We start from the raw sequence: 20,208 nt of genomic DNA, 5'->3' as shown, positions 1-20,208 counted from the left end.
GGAGCATTCACTCACACACGTGCACATACACATTTCCAAACCCGCCTCGTTCCTAGCCATGATGGAGTACAAACAGGCCGAGTAGGCCAGTGCCGCTGGCCGCAGCGCTTCTAGGCCCCAGAGGCCCTGCCACAGTGGCTTGGGGAGCCCCAGGAGGGCCCGCGCTGCAGCCTGCTAGAGGACGGGCTGGCACGGTGCCTGCTCTCTGGAAATCCCCCAGTGGATACACACACACACACACACACACACACACACACACACACGAAATCTTCCTAATCAAATATCTAAGTGTTAACTTGGAGCACAACCTCATCTCCAGTTTCTTGCTCCAGAGCAAAGTTGACTTTGCCAGAAACAGGTAAAACAAGATCTGTTAGATGTTTCCTGTTGAGTGCTGTGTAAAGGGACTTTTTTTCATAAATGGAAGTTGAAAATAAAACTACCACGAACCTGAATAGAATTTGGCTGCTAGCTACCAAGGGCACATCTAACTTGGACTAGGGAAAGGGTGTGTGTGTGTGTGTGTGTGTGTGTGTGTGTGCACGTGCCAGTACTGGGGCTTGAACTCCTCACCTGGAGTCCCTTAGCTTTTCCCTCAAAACTGGTGTTCTATTTTGAGCCACAGCTCCACTTCCAGTTTTTTTGCTGGTTAATTAGAGATAAGTCTCACAGACTTGTCTGCTAGCTTAGAACCTTGATCCTCAGATCTCAGCCTCCCAAGTAGTTAAGATTACAGGTACGAGCCACCAGCACCTGGATCTTTCTAGTTACCTGAAATTCTAGCACAATGGGAGTGCTAACTACTGAAAACTATATTTTAAAAAACACATAGCTTTTGTCTCTCACCTCCCATCTGGGTCGCTGAGTGTGTGTGTGTGTGTGTCGTGTGTGTGTGTGTGTGTGTGTGGTGTATAAAGCTCAATGTAGCTTTATCTGCCCTTCATATCTTTTTTTTTTTTTTTTTTTTTGGCCAGTCCTGGGCCTTGGACTCAGGGCCTGAGCACTGTCCCTGGCTTCTTCCCGCTCGAGGCTAGCACTCTGCCACCTGAGCCACAGCGCCCCTTTTGGCCGTTTTCCATATATGTGGTGCTGGGGAATCGAACCGAGAGCCTCATGTGTAGGAGGCAAGCACTCTTGCCACTAGGCCATATTCCCAGTCCCCCTTTCATATCTTTGTGTATCTTGGCTATTACAATTAAATAATATGCATATCCTATAGAAGCTGGTCACGGAGAATTACAGATGGGAGTTTGTTTAAAGAAAGTATTTCCTGGACCTTAGCCAAAGAGATTTATTTCATCACTCTAACAGCAAAGCCAGCTCACCTCAAGCTGCTAAAGTTTACTGTGTGGTCTACTTGAATGTGGACCCCTTGGATGCAGTAACAACTCAAGCACTAATAAAGGACTTAACTTTCAACAGTTATTCAAGCTATTATTCATAAAGTAATTTCCTTTCCACTCTTTTTTTTGGCCAGTCCTGGGCCTTGGACTCCGGGCCTGAGCACCGTCCCTGGCTTCTTCCCGCTCAAGGCTAGCACTCTGCCACTTGAGCCACAACGCCCCTTCTGGCCGTTTTCCATATATGTGGTGCTGGGGAATCGAACCGAGAGCTTCATGTGTAGGAGGCAAGCGCTCTTGCCACTAGGCCATATTCCCAGCCCCTCTACTCTTGCCTTGGCAAAGTATGTGTGTTCAAGTGACGGTAGTTATAAGTTAATAATATTAAACAACTGTTTGATGTTATTACTTATACTTGTATTTATAATTACGTTTCAGTGGAGAATTATTGCTTGGTCTTTTATAATGTAACACAGATCAAAGTCAACCTACATTTCACCAAAGGCAGAGTGTGAGTGAACTGTGAGTTTGTTGAGACTCCATCTCAACAGAAGACGTTGGATGGAGAAGCTGAAAATAGGAGGACCAAGGTCTGGGCACAGGCCCATGGAAAAAGATAACATCCTATCAAAAATAACCAGAAAGCCCCCCCCCAAAAAAAAAGGCGGGAAGTGTGGTTCAGCAGAAGAGTGTCTGCCTATGCATGAGGCCTTGAATTCAAACCCCAAAACACCCCCCCCCACACACACACACCATGACACCAGCTGGAGAGAGGAGCGGTGCTAAATGGTGGCAGAGTTTCCTCTTACTCCTGAATTTAAAGACAAGGGTTCTCGCTGGGCACCAGTGGCTCATGTTAACCATTTAGGAGGCTGAGATCTGAGGATCACAGTTGAAAGCCAAACCAGGAAGACCAGAAAAGTCCATGAGACTCTTATTTCCAAGCATGCACACAGAGAGAGAGAGAAAGGGCACTGTGGCTCAAGTGGCAAAAAAAGCTCAGGGACAGCACCCAGGCCCTGAGTTCAAACCCCAGGACTAGCACCAAAAGACAGGGCTAAAGGTACGGCTTCAGCAGCAGAGCCCCTCACTGGCAAACAAGAGGCCTCAGGTTCAAACCCTACCTAGTACCATCCAGCAAAAAGATGGCATCTGCATTCTGCGTGGAACATCGCCACATACCCGGGATCTGGTGAATGAGCAGACTTTAGAACGAGCAAGGAGGACGGGGCGGGCGGGCGGCCGAGTCGCCGGGGGCTGGGGCCTCACGGGGATCCTCGGCGGCGCGGAAGGAGAGCTTGGCTTTATTGTTATCACAGCCTGGCCCCGTCCCAGTGCTGGGCTTTGGCCCCCAGGTCAAGCCTAGGAAAGACTCTTTCCCAATCCCAGGTCTTCAAACAGATGTGCAAAAGCAAGCCCCCGCCACCCCGCAGGAGCCGCCCCTCCACGCCCCGCGGGCTGAGGCACTCCCGCGGGCGGGCGGGGCGGTCTAGACTCGGGCGGGGCGATCGGCCCGCCCCCGCCGGGGCCACTCCTCGGCCACCCACCGGCGCAGCACCTTCTCCACGTCGGCCCTGTGGTAGAGCTGGCACAGCTCCAGCAGCTGCGCCACGGTCCTCTGGCTGTGGCGGAACAGGAAGCCCAGCGTGGGGCTCTGCGGCCTCTGCTCCAGGAAGCACAGCTCGTCGTAGGACATGCCCCACCGGCTGGCGAAGTTCCTCCAGTTCTTCACGGCGGGGTGGCACGGGTCCAGCTTGATCCTGATCACGTCCAGTAAGTCCTGGTCGTCCAGCAAGTCGCTAATGGTGGGGGCGCGCAGGGAACACGAGGAGCAGGAACAGTCTTCCGGACACGGCGGGTCCTGGCTGTCCCCTGCAGGAAGGAAGGGGACACGCAAGTCACGGGGGCGGGGGGGGGGCGGGGGGGGGGGAGGCGTGCTTGAACTCGGGACCTTGCAGGTTAGGCACTGAGCCACATTCCCTTTGACCCACAAGATTTTCACACCAAACTCAGTGTGGTGGGGGATCACGGGTCACATGACTCCTTAAAAGCTCTTCATGAAACCTGGCTGGACACAGCGCCTCGAGCCTTTCATCCTAGCTGCCTGGGAGGCAGAGGTGACCGTTAGAAGCCAGCAGAGGGCAGGAGTTCATTCCCCATCAACCAATAAAGATCCACGCGTGGAGGTCATGCCCGCTGCACTGGCGATACAGGAAGAGCGGAGGGAGTCCTGGTCACGCAGACCAATCTGGGCACCGTGTAAAACTCTACTTGGAAAAATAAAGCAAAAGAAAGGGCTAGGGGTGGGGCTCCAATGTTCACGCATTTGCCTAGCAAACAGAAAGCCCCAAGGTCAAACCTTAGTACTGCAATAAAACAAAACTGGAATGCCCGTGCGGTATGCACGCTTCAAAACAAGAGCCAGGCATGGCGGCTCAGACCCGGCAGCTACTTCGGAGGCTGAGATCTGAGGATGGTGGTTCCAAGCCAGCCTTGGGCGGGAAAGTCCTCGAGAGTCATTTCTAATTAACCAGAAACAACCCAGAAGTGGAGGTGTGGCTCAAGGGGCGGAGAGACAGCCCTGAGCAACAACAACAAAGCTAAGGGAGAGCCAGAGGCTCTGAGTTCAAGACCCTGGCGTGCATGCTTGTGCCTGTGCACACGCGTGCGCACACACGCACACAGGACAAAGAGTGTCAAAAATGCCCTAAAACCACAGATAGGTTGGAGATCGACTCAGCAAGCGGAGGGCAGGGGAAAGGTGCCCGACGCGCGCTGCCCTGGAGCCGGGACCCACGGCCCTCGGGCCCCGTGCCCCGTGCCGCTTGTGCAGGCGTGGCGTGCTGAGCACGGGGAGCCGAGGGTTAAGGAGAGGCCCCGTGAACGCCTGGGCCGAGCAGGTGCAAGCCGGTGACGGGAAGGCCGTGGGAAAGCTGCCTCTCCACTCTGCTCGTGGGGTGGAACACCCACCTTCACCACCACCCCGGGGGGGGGGGGGGGCGGGCTCGCTGTGTCCCGTGTCTGGCCCCTCCCGTCAACATGCGTAGCTAATTAATCTGGGGTCCGGGCATGCATGGGGTTATTTTCAGCAGCTGCCCCAGGACTTCTAAGACACCTCCAGAGCAGTGGGGGAGGCTGCAAGTCCTGGGGTGCACCTAGGGTGGAGATTTGGCCCGGCTTTAGCCTCCACTGCTTCAGTGGCTGAGGCAGAAGGACTGCTTGAGCCCAGAGCCCGAACCACACGGTCAGACCCTGGCACTTTATAAACGCTATCTGGTATTGTATAAAGGGTTTCAATTCAAGACTGCATGGGAGAAAGAGGAGGAGGAGGGAGGAGGAGGAGGAGGAGAAATAATAATAAGAAAGCAGGAGGGAGGAGGAGAAAAAGAGGAGGAGGGGAGGAGGGAGGAGGCGGAAGAGGAGGAAGAGGAGGAGAAGGAGGAGGAGGAGGAGGAGGAAGAGGAGGAGGAGGAAGAGGAGGAGGAGGAGGAAGAGGAGGAGGAGGGAGGAGGAGGAGGAGGAAGAGGAGGAGAAGGAGGAGGAAGAAGAGGAGGAGGAAGAGGAGGAGGAGGAGGAGGAAGAGGAGGAGGAGGAGGAAGAGGAGGAGGAGGAGAAGGAAGAGGAGGAGGAGGAGGAAGAGGAGGAGGAGGAGGAAGAGGAGGAGGAGGAGGAGGAGGAGGAGGAGGAAGAGGAGGAGAAGGAGGAGGAAGAGGAGGAGGAGGAAGAGGAGGAGGAGGAGGAAGAGGAGGAGGAGGAGGAGGAAGAGGAGGAGGAGGAGAAGGAAGAGGAGGAGGAGGAGGAAGAGGAGGAGGAAGAGGAGGAGGAGGGAGGAGGAGGAGGAGGGAGGAGGAGGAGGAGGAAGAGGAGGAGGAGGAAGAGGAGGAGGAGGGAGGAGGAGGAGGAGGAAGAGGAGGAGAAGGAGGAGGAGGAGGAGGAGGAAGAGGTGGAGGAGGAGGAAGAGGAGGAGGAGGAGGAAGAAGGAGGAGGAGGGAAGAAGAGGAGGAGGAAGAGGAGGAGGAGGAAGAGGAGGAGGAAGAGGAGGAGGAGGGAGGAGGAGGAGGAGGGAGGAGGAGGAGAAGGAGGAGGGAGGAGGAGGAGGAGGAAGAGGAGGAGGAGGAGGAGGAGACCTCAGCATGCAGAGGGCCATGCCGTCCGCCAGGACGACCCGAGGATTCCCCGGCGCATCCACGGAGCTGCTTCCAGCCCCGCGCCTGTGACCCACGCAGAGCTGGGGAGCGGGCCACGAGGGACGGGGCTCCACGCGGTCACGGGACCGGAGGAAGGAGGCGCACCACACGCCGAGTCCCTGCGCCGTCCCCAGACGAGGCAAAGAGGACGCAGGGTCACCAAGCAAGCTCTGTGCTCAGGTGACCCGTACTCGATCGCTGCTTCCCAGAAAACACACACTCGCACACACACACACACACACACACACACACACACACACGTGCGCATGATGAACACATCTCAACTCGGGTTCACCGTGCAGCCATCCCCGCGGCCCCCGGAGCTTCCCGGTTGGTCGCCTTACCTGAAAGGGCTTCTGCGGTGCTGTCTGCAAAGCCGTTTTCTTCTCCCTAGAAAGCAGAACGCGACCCTCATGAAAATCACGACCGCAGCGAGAGAGCCAGGGCGACGGAAGGGGGTGACATGGCCCACAAATGCATTCATGACTGGACTCGTGTGACTGTGACCCCGCTGTACGTCACCTTTATGATAGCAACCAAAGAGAAGAATTAAAATCCCGACCACGGGGGAGTGGCGGTGTCATCACTGTCCCCGTGCAGGGAACGGCGCCGGCCGCGGGGGGACACCCCAGATGCATTCGTGGAGCACATCAGTGTGCTGTGTGAAACAGCAGATGAAGCCCGGCCCTGGTGACTCCCGCCTGTCGTCCTAGCTACTCGGGAGGCTGAGATCTGAGGATCCCAGTTCAAAGCCAGACTGGACAGAAAAGCCCATGAGACTCTCTAGTTAACCAGCAAAAAGGCGGAAGTGGAGCTGGGGTTCAAGTGGTAGAGCGCCACCGTTGATAGAAAGAAAAAAAAACGTGAGACCATGAAGTCCCAAGTTCAAGCCCAGTACCTCCAGACACAGGGATGTGCTAACTCCACGGTGAAAGCGTGTTTTACACAATCTTACGCAGTCATCCTTTAATCTAGGAAGGCGTTCTCCTCCGTGTGAGTTCAGAGCCCTGGGATCCCCCGGGGAGGGGTGTGTACCCTCACCTAAGCACAGTCTAATCTCCTGCTTTCCCCGCGCAGGAGAGTCCCTCCCCGAGGAATCCAAGCAATCAAATCCCTGCTCTGGTTTGAGTCCTCTTCCTTGACGTCACTGGATCAACCAAACCAGCTTGTGGACGACACGTAACTCCTTCCCATTTGCTTGAACTTGAAACTTGAACTTTTTTTTCCATTTTCTCTCTAAGTACGGGTGTGTGTAAGAAAGAAAAAGATCTGTGTGTGTGCGCGCGTGTGTGTGTGACAGCTACAGGCCACAGGGGGCCTGTGGAGGACAGGAAGGCCTCCATCGAGCCTCTCACGTGTAGAAGCCCCGAGCGGGGGTCTCCATTCGCAGCCGGCCTCGGCACACCTGCAGGCTTCCAGCAGGACCGGGCAGGCCTGCGTGTGCTACCATCGGCACAGTCAGTTCTGCTCAGTGAACTGGAAACCCGGGCCTTAGAAACAGAACAGGAACTGCAGGTCGTATCGAGAGGCACGAACGCCAGACGTTGACAGGTTTTGTGGTATTTGTGGTCCCTGCTAAAACATGAGGTTTCCCCCTAAGTAAAAAACTCGGTTACAAAGCCAGGCGCACACCTGTACTCTCAGCGCTTGGCAGGCTGAGGCAGGTGTTTTGAGACCAGCTGTGGCTACCCAAGCGAGACGGTCTCAGAAAAACCCAAGGCTCAAGTGCTCACCTAGTAAGCTTGAGGTCCTGGGTTCGATTCTCAGAACCAATAAAGAAAAAAAGAAAGTATGAAACCACAACAACAAAAGTGAAGCTGGGCACAGTGATTCATGGCTGCAGTCTAGCCAGGAGGCAGGGTGCTGGAGGACTGAGTTTTGAGAGCAGCCTAGGCAGAAAGTTCGCAGGTCCTCTACTAAAAACAAGCAAACAAAAGTGTCTCACAGGACATATCTGACCTGATTTCTCACATTCCAAAGCCAGTGTCTGCCCAGAATGCTGACACACACAAGGAAGTTGGTGAATGCAGGACCCAAAGCCACGTCCAGTCACCCTGAAGACCAAAGTCTGATCGCCACTGCCTCCTGGTGGCGGCAGCCTAGATCACCAGGAGCCCCTCACCCTCCTGACTTACACATTTGGGGGACCACCCATCCAGGTGAGTTATTTAGCTAGCTTTCGGGGGGGGGGGGAGTAATCAACGCGAAGGTTTGACCTCTCTGATTGAAGAACATATTTTAGTAAATCGCTTCCAAGAGAGGATTTCAAATGCCAGGGTGCAATGGTAATTAGGGCTCACCTAGCAGGAATCTACATCATTTAACGCCTTTACCTGGGCCTGTGAAATTCAAGTAGCCTTTAGTGGTGACAATTCCCAAAACTGACCCAGAACATCTATTAGTTAACCACACCTAGACGTTAATATTATACTGTGAACTTCCCACTGACTCTGTCTTTAAAAACAACAACCAACTCTTTGTAATAAATTACTATGTTACAATAACAGTAACTATTTGTTTTCACTTCTTTTGTGTGTGCCAGTACTGGGTCTTAAACTCAGGGCCCTGTTCTCTCACTTGGCTTTTTTGCTCAAGGACGGCTGGATTCTTTGTTTTCTTTGGGGGGGGGGGTTGGTATGTATTAGTCCTGGGGCTTGAACTCGGTACCTGGGCACTTCCCCTGAACTTTATTTTTTTTTTAATCAAGGCTAGCATTCTACCACTTGAGCCACAGCTCTACATCTGGCTTCTTGCTGGCTGACTGGAGAAGAAGAGTCTCTTGGATTTTTCTGCCTGGGCTGGCTTCAAACCTTGACCCTCAGATCTCAGCTTCCCAGGTAGCTAGGATTATAGGCGGAAGCCACGAGCACCTGGCTTGCACTAACATTCTATTGACGTATAGCACACATACAGTAAAAATGGACACCTTGCCCACTTATTTGGAAGTATGTTTGAGAAACTGACTTCACTGAGTGCTTCTTCAGTGTAAGAGAATGTTCTACGGCCTGGAACACAGACAAAAAGACCTGCCACCTCAACCTTATTATCCAGTAGTGAAACAAAGGTGTGTGCACAGCATTGCTATCCCGGGACTCCTGTTAAAAAGGCACAGGCGACACCCAGCATTGGTGGCTCACACCTGCAGCCCTAGCTACTCAGGAGGCTGAGATCTGAGGATGGCGGTTCAAAGCCAACCCAGGCAGGAAAGTCTGGGAGACTCTCACCTCCAGTTCCCTACCAGAAAACTGGAAGTGGCGCTATAGAGCGCTATCCTTAGGCTAGCGTTAGCCTTGAGCAAAAAGAAATCTCAGGGACAGTGTCTAGACCCTGAGTTCAAGCCCCACGACCGACCAAAACTAAAATTAAAAGGCACAGGCAGAATAAAGCCAGCACAAAGCAGGGCCGAGGTCCAGGCGAGACCTCGGGGGTCAGGAGTCTCTGCACTGAGGATGAAAGGAATCCTAAATACGGGAGGACAGACTTGGAAATGAACGCTGTGGCGTTTTGCGAGGCTGAGGACAAACCCACGAGTTTTGCGCCCCGTTGCGAGGCAGGCCGGCCCCCTCTGCAGCTGGAGGAGGGGGCAGCCTCGGGTGTAATTCCACACCTCTGCCATGCTCTCCAAGATGAAAGATAGACGGGCTTTCCCTTTGTGCGGGAGGAGGGTTGGCTGTTGTTCAGAAGCCCCGCGGAGCCCTGGGCGGGAGGCTACGGTTTCTGCATGCGAACACAGGCAGACCGTGGGGAAGCAGCTAGTCCCGAAGGGCGGGGTCTCGGCTCCTATCTGCTTCATTCACACCCATGCCAGGCTGTGCGTGAAGGGGGTAGGGGTGGCAGAAGCCAGGCTGGGTGTAGAGGAAGTGTGCTCACGAGTCGCTGGGGCTGTCATTTTCCCCGTGGTGCACACTTCTCAGGGACTGGAGGCTGGCTACTTGGGGCCACGTGTTCATGGAGGAAACGTTTTACTGAGGTGAAGTACTATCTAAACTTTTGGATGGTTTATTCCTCTGTGTGTGTGTGTGTGTGTGTGTGTGTGTGTGTGCTGGTCTAGTCCTTACAAAGCAGGGCTCACACCTGACACACCCAGGGAAGCATAAATAGGAGGAGTACAGCCCAGCTGGTCACCTGGTGAGACCTTATCAAAATAAGCACCGCAAAGGGGCTGCAGGCATGGCTACCGCGGTGGATGCCGGCCCAGCAAGCGCAAGGCCCTGAGTTCAATGCACACTCACAAAGAGAGAAAAAAATGAGTGGGGGGGGGGTGGAGGAGAGGGAAGGGGAGAAGGGAAATGAGGGGGGAGGGGAGAAGAGGGGCAGGAGAGGGCAGACATCCTGAGGAACTATCAGTGGGAGCTGGAATCAGATCATCATCGGTTTGGGGGAACACTGTCCGGGTTTATCAAAAGACCGACAGAGAATTTCTCTTGGTCTTAAGGGCCCTAAGTCTGCCTGGCATGGCTTGTGTGTGTTTTAAGGTGTAGTGACTACGGGTGTCCATTGTAGCATAGCCTGCTTGGGGCGGGGGGAGGGGAGGAGGGAAGGAAGAGGAGAAGACAAAGAAACAAGAGGAGGAGGAGGAGGAGGAGGCCAGACCAAGCCATGTTCACGGCTCAGAACGTCTGACCCCCCCCCCAGGGTAGCCGACCCCTGGAGATCCCTTCCTGCTCCCCCACAAGTGTGGCGGGCCAGCGGCATCTCGAGCCCTTCGTGGGCTGGCGTGGGAAAGAACGGTGTGGGCGGCTGAGGAGGGCAGGGAGGCTGAAATGACGCCGCCCCACGGGGCGCGGGGTGCAGGGGAAGGCTAGGGTTTCGCCGCGAGGGCTCTGGAGCGCGCGGCGGGCACCGCGGGACTCCCCCTCAGAGGAGGCAGGTCTTGTCAGAGCTTGAAAGGATCGCTGCACAGCCAGAGGGGCAGGCAGGGGCCTGACGGCTGGGGCTGACTCGGGCAGGAGCCGGCCCGCCCGCCCACCCGGGCCCTGCCACCGTGGGCCCACGGGGCTTCGGGTCTGCTGCCCGGGAGTCTGCCTCTCAGGAGCAGCCAGCCCTCCGTGGGCCGATGCGGTTCTGGTAGCATGCGCTTCTATTCTGCCAGCTGGTATACCCACTAGGGGGGGGACCATGGGGAGTGGGGTGGCGCTGGACAAAGCCCAGGTTTACACCCCTGCTCTCATGGACTGTCTTGGGCTCCCTCCTCTGTACTGAGGGGCTGGACAGCAGGCTTCTAGGGACCCCTTCAGCTCTGAAGTCTGTTTTCTAATGTCTGGAGAATCCAAAAAGAAACACCGAAGCTGATGTCTGGTGCCTCACACCTAGAATCCTAGCCACCCGGGAGGCTGAGAGCTGAGGATCACAGTTCAAAGTCAGCCTGGGCAGACGAATTTGTGAGACTCTGAAATGCAATTAACAAGCAAAAAGCTGGAACCGGAGGCCTAGTGGTAGAGTGCCATCCGTGAGCGATAAGAGTGCAAAGCCCAGAGCTCAAGCCCCATTACTGGCACATGCACACCAAAACAAACAAACCAGGGGGAAAAGGAAGAAGGAAGGAGGGAGGGAGGGAGGGAGGGAGGGAGGGAGGGAGGGAGGGCGATCTAGCTCAGAGCTCTAGAGGCTGGGAAATGCTTGCAGTCTCTCGGCCTCGGGAAGGCTCCACACTGAGTCTAACCTCCTGAGCCGCGAAGGGCAGGGGACACAGGCCCAGCTCATCGCGCCAGGCCTCCAGGCCCCAGTCCCATTCCCTAAACAGCAGCAGCTAAGGCCCTGCCTGGGTCAGTCCCGAGCATCGTGGGACGGCATGGGGCTCTGGCCTCTAGAGGGAAGGCAGGGCGAGCACTGTAGGAGAGTCGCAGCCACCCGCATAGCACGCATCTTGGGTGGTTTGCCCGGCTGTGCTTTTGCAGTCAGTGCCTGGAGCCACGTTCGTTCGTTTGCCTTGGGAGCAGACCAGAGAATTCAGAGTGACAGAAGAGATGCTACCTTGCTGAGATAACTCAGTTGTGTTGTTATCTCTAAGTTCTGCTATTTGTTTACTCTGAGATAGTTTCCCCATACAGCCCAAGATTACAGGTGTGTGCCATCCTATCTGACCATTCTTTATTTCTAAAGCACTGTATGAGATCATTCTTTAAAAAAAAAAAAAAAAGACCTAGGTGGCTTACTGCGTACCGAAGGGGGCGGCAAGCCACTGAAATTATTCTTACCTGATGTGGGTCATCGGAGCTGGGTGGGCAGTTCGAAGTTATCGTATCACATTCCTCAGCTAGGGAAAAAAACACACAACTTGACTGGAAAGAACTCATCCTGGTGTTAAGACTAAAGTTAAGGCCAGGTATCACCTTGACACCTGATAAACTGGTAGGGGTTGAATTACCTAAGTGCAAATTCCCTTCTCAGGGCTAGGGGATGTGGCTGAGTGGTAGAGTGCTCACCTAGCATGCATGAAGCCCTGGGTTCGAGTCCTCAGCACCACATATACAGAAAAAGCTGGACGTGGCGCTGTGGCTCACGTGGCAGAGTGCTAGCCTTGAGCAAAAAGAAGCTCAGGGACTATGCTCAGGCCCTGAGTTCAAGGCCCAGGACTGGCAGAAGTAAAAAAAAGGTCCCTCCTCAGCATTTCTCTTAAGGCAAAGTCCGCTCCACAGCCTGCCTGGCTCCCGGGGACCACGCACGCTTCTTCCCGTGCTCAGTGGGTTGCAGGCCGTGCTGGCCCATGGAGGAATTGATCGCACCCGCCAAGCTCTTCTTCATGGGGACATGAAAGGGGCGTCTGCAAAGCCCGCCTCCCACAGCCCCTGACCTTCTGCTCTGTTCCTGCGAGGTCTCCGTGCCCCGTCCCCCTGGGGACACACCTGCCGCTGTGTGTGGTTTCGGCTGTGCTCGCCCGGAGCTCCGAGCAGGTCCGTCCTCTCAGCCCTGCGGCAGGATCCTTTCCCATCCCCAGAGCCAGGAAGGTCAGCCAAACCCCTGGTGCGAGGGGCAGACGCCCCCCTCCCCCCCCACGGTCAAGGATAGGATCAGCCAACTGCTCGAGCTAACTAACTCCCCAGGGACGGCGGTGGCCGCCCAGCCTTCCCGGATGGGACTCTTTGTCAGCCTGGGCCTGCAGTCATAGCCCGGATGGTGCCCAGGGCCAGGCGAAGCCCTCGGGCGCTGCCACCGGCCTTCTGACCAAGGCTGGCGCTCTACCGCTTGAGCCACTTCTGGCTACTTCTGGCTTTTTGGGGGTGGTTAACTGCAGGTAAGAGTCTCACAGATTTGCTGGCTTCGAACCACAATTTTCAGATCCGGGCTTCTGAGTCGCTACTGGGGCTTAGCTCCCAATTATACATTTTAACAAAATTAGACACGCTGTGCATCATGCTATTAGCTAAGCACTAGCGTGTTTCCGTTTTACAATCTTAAGTAGCGAAAAATTGCTTTCATTAGTGCATGGTTCAAGACAGTAATCACAAATCCAAGTAGGTATATTACCGTACGTACCTTTCGGGAGTCCAGTGTCTTGAATGGGGTACTTGTCTGACTGTAGGAACCAATGAAAGAGAAGGGTTAGTTTTAAACGTCAGAAGATCAAAGCATAACAAAAGCTTTGTGCAGGGTAAGTCATAATTTCCGGTTAAAACCTTGGAAGGTTTTCATGGCATGATCAACAGGCCTGACCTACTGGTTGTTTTCACTCTCTGTTTGTAGAAATGAAATCCAGGCAGCCAAGAAGCAAATGTTGGAACATCAAACAGAGAAGGGCTTCTTCTACACCCCTGAGCTCTGACCACTCAACCACACTTCCTCTCTGTCGGGCAAGGTTAGTTTTCCTGCCTAGTCCCCGCAGCCGGCACCGAGGGGCTCCGGTCTATGTGCGGTTATGGGTGGAGCCATTTCTCCTCTGCATTTCGGTGTCAGTCAATGGACATGTGTTCCGGGCACTGCTCACAATTGGGTTTGAATTCCAAGCTAGGACACAACCGTGTTATCCACGGCACAAAGACCGAAGAATCAGTTACTAATTATGCTCACACGTCGATGCTCACACCTCATTGAGAGTCAACCTGCCACCAAGAGCTCAGATTGCGGCTGCAACTGGAGGCATGGCTCTCAAGCAATAGAGCACCAGCCCTGAGCTCAAGCCAGAGCACCAGCGTATGTGTGCGCCAGCACATATGCATGTGCAGATACACGCACGTGCGCGAGCACACACGCGCACACGCACACACACACAGTTCTTACAGCCAGTCACCTATGTTCAATTTGTTGATATCAGGCTCAGATTAAACAGGACAGGCGAGTGTGAAGACTTCCACGAGGAGACTGCGCATGTGCCCACTCCTGTCCTGACACACACACACACACACACACACACACACACACACACACACACACCCCGTATGCCTTCCCGGAAGAGGAGAGAAGCACATAAAGGTGCGATCGAGGAGCTCTCCAGCTGCCGGGGGTGCCGGGGAGCTGGATGGTCACGTTTCAGGAGGTGGAGCCGCCTCCCCTTCCCAGCAGCGATAAACAAGCCAGAGGCAACCACACAGAACCAGAAAGTCGAGAAGCTCTGCCCAAGACGACATCAGCTCCTCGCCTCACCCCATCCCCAGAGCGCAGGGCCAGGGGAGCCCCGTGGGGGTCACATACTGGTTTCCCCTGCACCCGTTGCCCGTTTCCTCGACAGGACCCTATCTACAGCACCCCCAGATTCAACACAGTGTTCAGCTGTGGAAAGACCTGGACAAGCACGCGGGCAGGACCCAGTGCAGGTCACCAGCTTGAGCTGGTGTCCGGCCTGGGGGTGGGGGTGGGGGCGGGGGAGGGGCAAGCTCACCGCAGAGGCCAGCTGCAGGGAGGACAAGAGCCAGAGGGTGGAGGGGTGGCAGGCGCGAAGGACCAGCAGCCTAAAGCACCGGGGGTGGTGGAGGAGGGGGCAGAGCGGGACGGGGCTGGGTGGGAAGTGGGGGAGCCGCCTTCCCGGGAGGCTCACGGAAGCGAGGGTGAGACGCTGGCTTAGTCACACATCCACTCCCGGCCTGCGGTCGGCGGGCCTTGGTGGCGAGGCAGACCAGCAGCAGTTACAAGGCGGCAGGAAGGAGGAGGGAAAGGAAGCGGCCCCTCCTGGGGGCTGGCGGCTCACAGCTGGAATCCTGACGACCCAGAAGACCAGAGCGGGCTGCCCCGCATCGGAGGATCCAGGTTGGAAGCCAGCGCGGGCGGAAAAGCCTGCGAGACTCTGCGCTCCAATGAACCACCGAAGATCCAGAAGCAGAGCTGGGACTCAAGTGGTAGAGCTCTATCCTTGAGCACCAACGCTCAGGGACGGTGCCCAGGCCCTGAATTCAAGCTCCAGGACTGACGCACACACACACACTTAAAAACGGAAAAATTCTAATATATACAAAACAAGAACAGGATCTAACACCATTTTTTTTTTTGGTTCAGAGAAATCTGAAATTTATTGCTCCATATGCCACACTGTGATTGATACAGAAGCTAATCTCATAAAAATCCCGACTCTGGGTACCAGATCCTCCTGCAAATACTCAATACTGAAAATGTCGAGTAACAGGGACAGGGACAGAGCTGGCCGCCGGTGGCTCACACCTGAAATCCTCGCGACTCCAGCCGCTAAGATGTGAGGATTGGGGTTTGAAGCCAGCCTGGGCAGGAAAGTCTGCGAGACTCTTATCTCCAATCAACCTCAAAACGCTGGAAGTGGAGCTGTGGCTCAAGCGGAAGAGTGCTAGCCTTGAACAACAAACGCTCAGGGACAGAGCCCATGACCAGAAGAAAGAAAGAGGGGGGAGGGATGGAGGGAGGGAGGGAGAGAGGGAGGAAGGAAGGAACGAACGAGCCAGCCAAGCTCTACATGTGGCCACCACAGTACAATCTGGAACCCACCGTGTTGAAGGATAAAGTGCTGGGGTCTGTGTCTTCCACCGGCTCCTTGGCCATCTGATCTGGAAAGAGAAAAGAAAAGGAAAGAATTTCAGCCAATGGAAAGAACCTTTGCCAGCAACCCCAAGAATGGAAACTGTGCCGCGCTCTAGCAGAGCACAGACACGCAGACCACACGTCAGAACATGCAGGGCAGCTTGGGCCCCGGGAAGCGGCGTCCAGTCCCCGTAGAGACACGCCCGCTTGGCACGGGGCACGGAGACGGCCGCAGAGCGCCCAGGAAGTCCCCAGGCTGGGGCAGCGGGACGGCAGCGCTCCGGTCCCTCTCCGGGACTCTCAAAAAGACATCCCGACACCACACGAACCTCTCTGCTTCTTCTGTGGCCCTAAGGCCGGGGGGGGGGGGGGGAGAGGAGCAGGTTCCCAATTCTGACAGCCAGGCGATTTCCCACCCTTCCAGTGGAACTCAGACTCAGAGCTGAACTGAAACGGACGCACAGGAGAGAAAAGATGGATTGCACGGCTTGCAGCGGAGAGCCGGCCCGGAGCCCACGGAGGCCCAGGTGGGCTTGGGGTGGGGTGGGGAGGAGCTGACAAGTGCTCCCCAAGAATGGGGCGGCATCGCTCAGGAGAGCCTCAAAGCCCAGGCCTGCCCAGGAGAGAGCGTCAAGTCCGCGTGCGTCAGACGGGTCCTGGCGGCCTTGGCCTCCATTCGGCTTTCTAGTTTTTTCTTCCCCGGCTTCTCCCATCCTGGTTCCTGTTCTGTGGGAGCAAAGCCCCCCCGTGAAGCATCCCAGGAAGTCCCTCCTGCTCTCCCTCACCCCCTTCCTCATTAGCGCTGACATACAGCTAGATGGGACTCCCGAAGACAGACTCACTGCAAGACAGGGAGGAGACGGCAAACGAGAGGAGGGAGGAGAGTGGCAGCCACGGTGGGGAAGGGAAGAGTCTCACTGCGGCAGCAGCGCAGAGCAAGGAAGGGACTCTGGGTGCCGGTGGAAGGGGGGGGGTCCCCACCTGCACCCCACCCGCCCTGCAGGGAGTCCACACTAAGGCCTTGGGCAGGCCCGCAGGTGCGGCCCCGGAGGTGTCCACGCGGAGAGTTCAGAGCAGCCTAACAGTGCCACCCGCGTGACCACCAGCCTGCAGCCCGGGCCGGCGGAGCGCGGGCATATGGGGGGGACAGGCAGAAGGCAGCAGGGCTGGGGTGGCACGCGTCTCTGGTTTTGGTCATGGAACCTAAGCAGGGAAGGACGAGGGGGCTGACTGTCTCCTGAAGCACAGCCGTGAGACGAGGCAGGCCCGAGAAGGGGTTCTGCTTACAACTAGGACAGAGGCCTTTCCGGGACTTTCTTTCCCCGTCTGCGGCCCTCCCGCCGGCCCCAGCCTTCGCAGCGCAGCAGGCCGCGAACAACGTCTGTACTTGCCAAGCACGCGCGCGCAAGGCCGGCCCAGGGCGGCGCCCACGCGTGTCCCCAGCACCGACTCCGGTAGCCGGCCGAGGTCAAGGTGGAGGAACTCGACCCTCAGGGCCCACAGTTGCTGGTGCAAGGCGGCTTTTGGGTGAAGGGCACCCCCAGTTATGTGAGACGGAGTCACAAGTAGGAGGTTTACCCGAAGGTTTATCTAGATGCCCGGGGAGGGCAAGGCCGACGGCCCGGCGAGGGCGAGCGGGGACCGGGGCCCCGTCCTGGCTGTCATACCCCATCTGGCCTAGGTTCCCTCTCAAAGCTGCCTGGTCTCCCCGCACGGCGATGACGACCAAGCTCGGATCCCCCCCACACCAGCTGGTGAGCGGCTGGGGGCCGTAGAGTCATTTGGTTTTGGCGATCGCATATCCTTCACCTGTAACGTGAGGGGTCAAAGAGAGCCCCCATGGAGAGTGCTTACGCCACACCCCGTGAGGGGCGACTGTGGGAGCCACGCAGTAAAAGCACGTCCAGCCGCGCTCCCGGCCCCCGGGCCTCTCCACGGCACGTGCGGACGTGTGCGTTGGGTTGAATCCCCTGTTTCTGACTCACAACAGCCTCCCCAGGGGACCCCGTGGGAACCCTCACCTCGCCCTGCCTGTCTGTCTGCCTTGGAACTAGCCACCAACTTGCTTCAAAGATCGCTGTATCAGAAGGTCCTGGTGCATCCTGTGCTGAAGGAACGCCGCACCGGGGCGGGGAGGCAGGCAGGCAGGAAGAATCCGAGTTGCCAGCCTTGCAGGGTCCCCTCAGTCTGGAGAACTGAGCCAGATTTTCTTTGCCCAATCACATCTCTGCAACGGACCTGCTTTGTCCAATCACATCTCTACATCCGACCTTCTTCATCCAATCACTCTGTGCATTGAACCCTCTTTGTCCAATCACATCGCTACATCAAACCGTCTTTGTCCAATCACACTTCTACATGGTTGGCCACGCTTCAATCACACTATTCATAAAAACCCAGAAGCCCTAGAGGCCCGGTGTCTGAGGAGCTTTTGGAGGGCACAGAATGCAGAGCGGGCACCTTCGCTGGTACTTGTCCAGAGCGTCTCATCTGGACATCTATGAGGACACCGCGGTGGTAGCAGAATACCTCGGCAAGGCTGGGGGCATAGGTCAACCTGCTGAGAGCTCCCCTTCCTTGTCCCCTTCCAGAGGAGCCCACAGTTCCTGGGAGACTTTCCCACTGGAAGTTCAAACAGCTCTGGGTTTCGGAGGCAGCAGAGGGGAGCAGGGAGCGCTTCCGGAGCTTTCCCCAGCCTCCTGGGCTGAGAGAGCGGGGCTCTTTGTGCTTCCTAGCCAAGAGTTAAAGGCAACTCTTTGAACTTGGATTTCAGGATTTTTTTTTTTGACCCACAGCTGTTTTCATGACTGGTTCCAAAGACACCCTGGAGTCCTAAGCCACAGGAAGGGGGGAGGGGGAGAGGAGGGAGCCCCACTTCCCCCCACACTCCAGCAGCTTTGGGGGAAGAAGGGGCTGGTGCAGAGGGGCACACTTGGGGAGGTCCTGCCTGGTTCACCCTTGAGCTCAGGATTTGTTGGTGGGGGGGGGGGTGGGGGGAGGGCTCCGCTCAGACCCAGAAGGGTGGGGAGGGGCAGGTGGGCCCGTCTACCATCGGGGTGTGGGGTGTCCACCCTGCTCTCTTCACACCCCTGGGGACCGTGCAGGCCCCTAGAGGTCAGGTGCGGGTGCATCTGTTTCATGTTGGGCGGAGCGGCCCAAGCCGACCCTGGCTGCGATCCCGCGTCCCCCACTCATCCCTATTTCCGTCACCCCTAAGGGGGCTCAGCAGCCGTAGACCCCTCAAGGATTTATTTATTTTTTTGAGTAGGTTGTCAACCCCGACTTTCTCTGGGGCCAAGGATTTGGGGGACCCAGGCAGACCTTACATGTACATCTCTCCCCCCAGGGGCTCCTTTAACTCCCTTACCACCAAAACGGAGCCCAAGCAGCCTGGGCTCCTGGGCAGCAGGGACGGTGGGTGTGGAGAGAGGGAAGGCGGGAGAGATGCGGGCCCCTTAGTTCCCAACTCCAGCGAGAGGGCTGGGCAGCGCTCCCCGCCTGGGGAAGCATGGGGGTCTTCCTGGAGGTCACTCCCCGGGGTTCTTGGTTGTGGGTGGGTGGTGAATGAAGCCTGAGCAGGATTTTTAGATCCGGGTGAAACTACAGAGAAGCCTCAGGGGGTGCTGGGCCTGGGGGGTGCAGGGCCTCGGGGGGTGCAGGGCCTGGGGGGTGCAGGGCCTCGGGGGTGCAGGGCCTGGGGGGGGGTGCAGGGCCTGGGGGGGTGCAGGGCCTCGGGGGGTGCAGGGCCTGGGGGGTGCAGGGCCTGGGGGGGTACTGGGCCTGGGGGGGGGTGCAGGGCCTCGGGGGGTGCAGGGCCTGTGGGGGTGCAGGGCCTGGGGGGGGTGCAGGGCCTGGGGGGTGCTGGGCCTCGGAGGATGCAGGGCCTCGGGGGGTGCAGGGCCTGGGGGGTGCTGGGCCTCGGGGGGTGCAGGGCCTGGGGGGTGCTGGGCCTCGGAGGGAGGGTGCAGGGCCTGGGGGGTGCTGGGCCTCAGGGGGTGCAGGGCCTCAGGTGCGAGCCCCACGCACCGTGGCGAAGGCAGCCAAGGCCCAGGGGCCTGGGGAGCGCGGGACGGCCCGGGCCCTGCGGGGAGGGCGCGGGGAGGGGGGCGCGAGGCCGCCCCTGGGCGAGGGTGTGTGTGTGGGGGGACCCCGGAACCCAGCACTTTGCGGGACTTGTTGCAACCTGGCACCGCGGGGGGCGCAGAACAAAAGCGCACGGCTCCGCCCGGCCCGGCCGCGGCGTGGGCGGAGGGGCCGCGCGTGGGGAGGGGGGGAGGCCGGGGCCCGGAGCTCGCCCGGGGCCCGCGGGGGTCCCCCCCGCCCCCCGCCCCCACCCCCGTCACGGCGGCGGGCCCCGGGCGAGCTCCGGGGCCGCGATCCCCGCTCCGGGTCTCCTTACCTGCGCGCAGAGGGTCGGCCGGAGAAGCCATGCGGGCGGGCGCGCGAGCCGGGCGGGGCGGCCTCGGGGACGGGCGGGGAGCGGGACCCCGGGGGCCCGGCGTCCTGCGGCTCCGACGCGGGGCTCCAGACCTGGGCGCACGGTGCGCCCCGCGGCGGCGGCGGCGGCGGCGGCGGCCGCGCGGCTCCTCCCTCCCCGTCCGCCCTCCCCGCCCTCCCGCCCCCGCCCCGCCCTCCCGCCTCCCCCCCCCCGCCCCGCCCTCCCCGCCCGCCCCGCCCGCCCCTCTCCCCCCTCTGGCCCCTCGGTCTCCTCGCTCCACCCCCCCTCGCCCGAGACGCGCGTCTTCCACGCGGGATGCGGGGCA

The 20,208-nt window shown here is 57.8% G+C and overlaps 1 protein-coding gene across 1 annotated transcript; it reads right to left on the bottom strand.

Moving 5' to 3' along the window:
* Positions 1-2,829: 2,829 nt before the first annotated feature.
* Edaradd (EDAR associated death domain) lies at positions 2,830-19,940 on the bottom strand. Its single transcript, XM_048368000.1, has 6 exons — positions 19,845-19,940; positions 15,413-15,471; positions 13,004-13,043; positions 11,725-11,783; positions 5,872-5,917; positions 2,830-3,212 (listed from the first exon to the last, which is right to left on the bottom strand). The coding sequence occupies exons 1-6, from the start codon at positions 19,873-19,875 to the stop codon at positions 2,830-2,832; spliced, it is 618 nt and encodes a 205-aa protein (XP_048223957.1). The 5' UTR covers positions 19,876-19,940.
* Positions 19,941-20,208: the final 268 nt, after the last annotated feature.

The sequence above is a fragment of the Perognathus longimembris genome, chromosome 18, assembly GCF_023159225.1.
Source record: "Perognathus longimembris pacificus isolate PPM17 chromosome 18, ASM2315922v1, whole genome shotgun sequence".
NCBI lineage: Eukaryota > Metazoa > Chordata > Mammalia > Rodentia > Heteromyidae > Perognathus > Perognathus longimembris.
The sequence above is the reverse complement of the archived record's forward strand: the minus strand, read 5'-3'. Positions and strand labels throughout refer to the sequence as shown.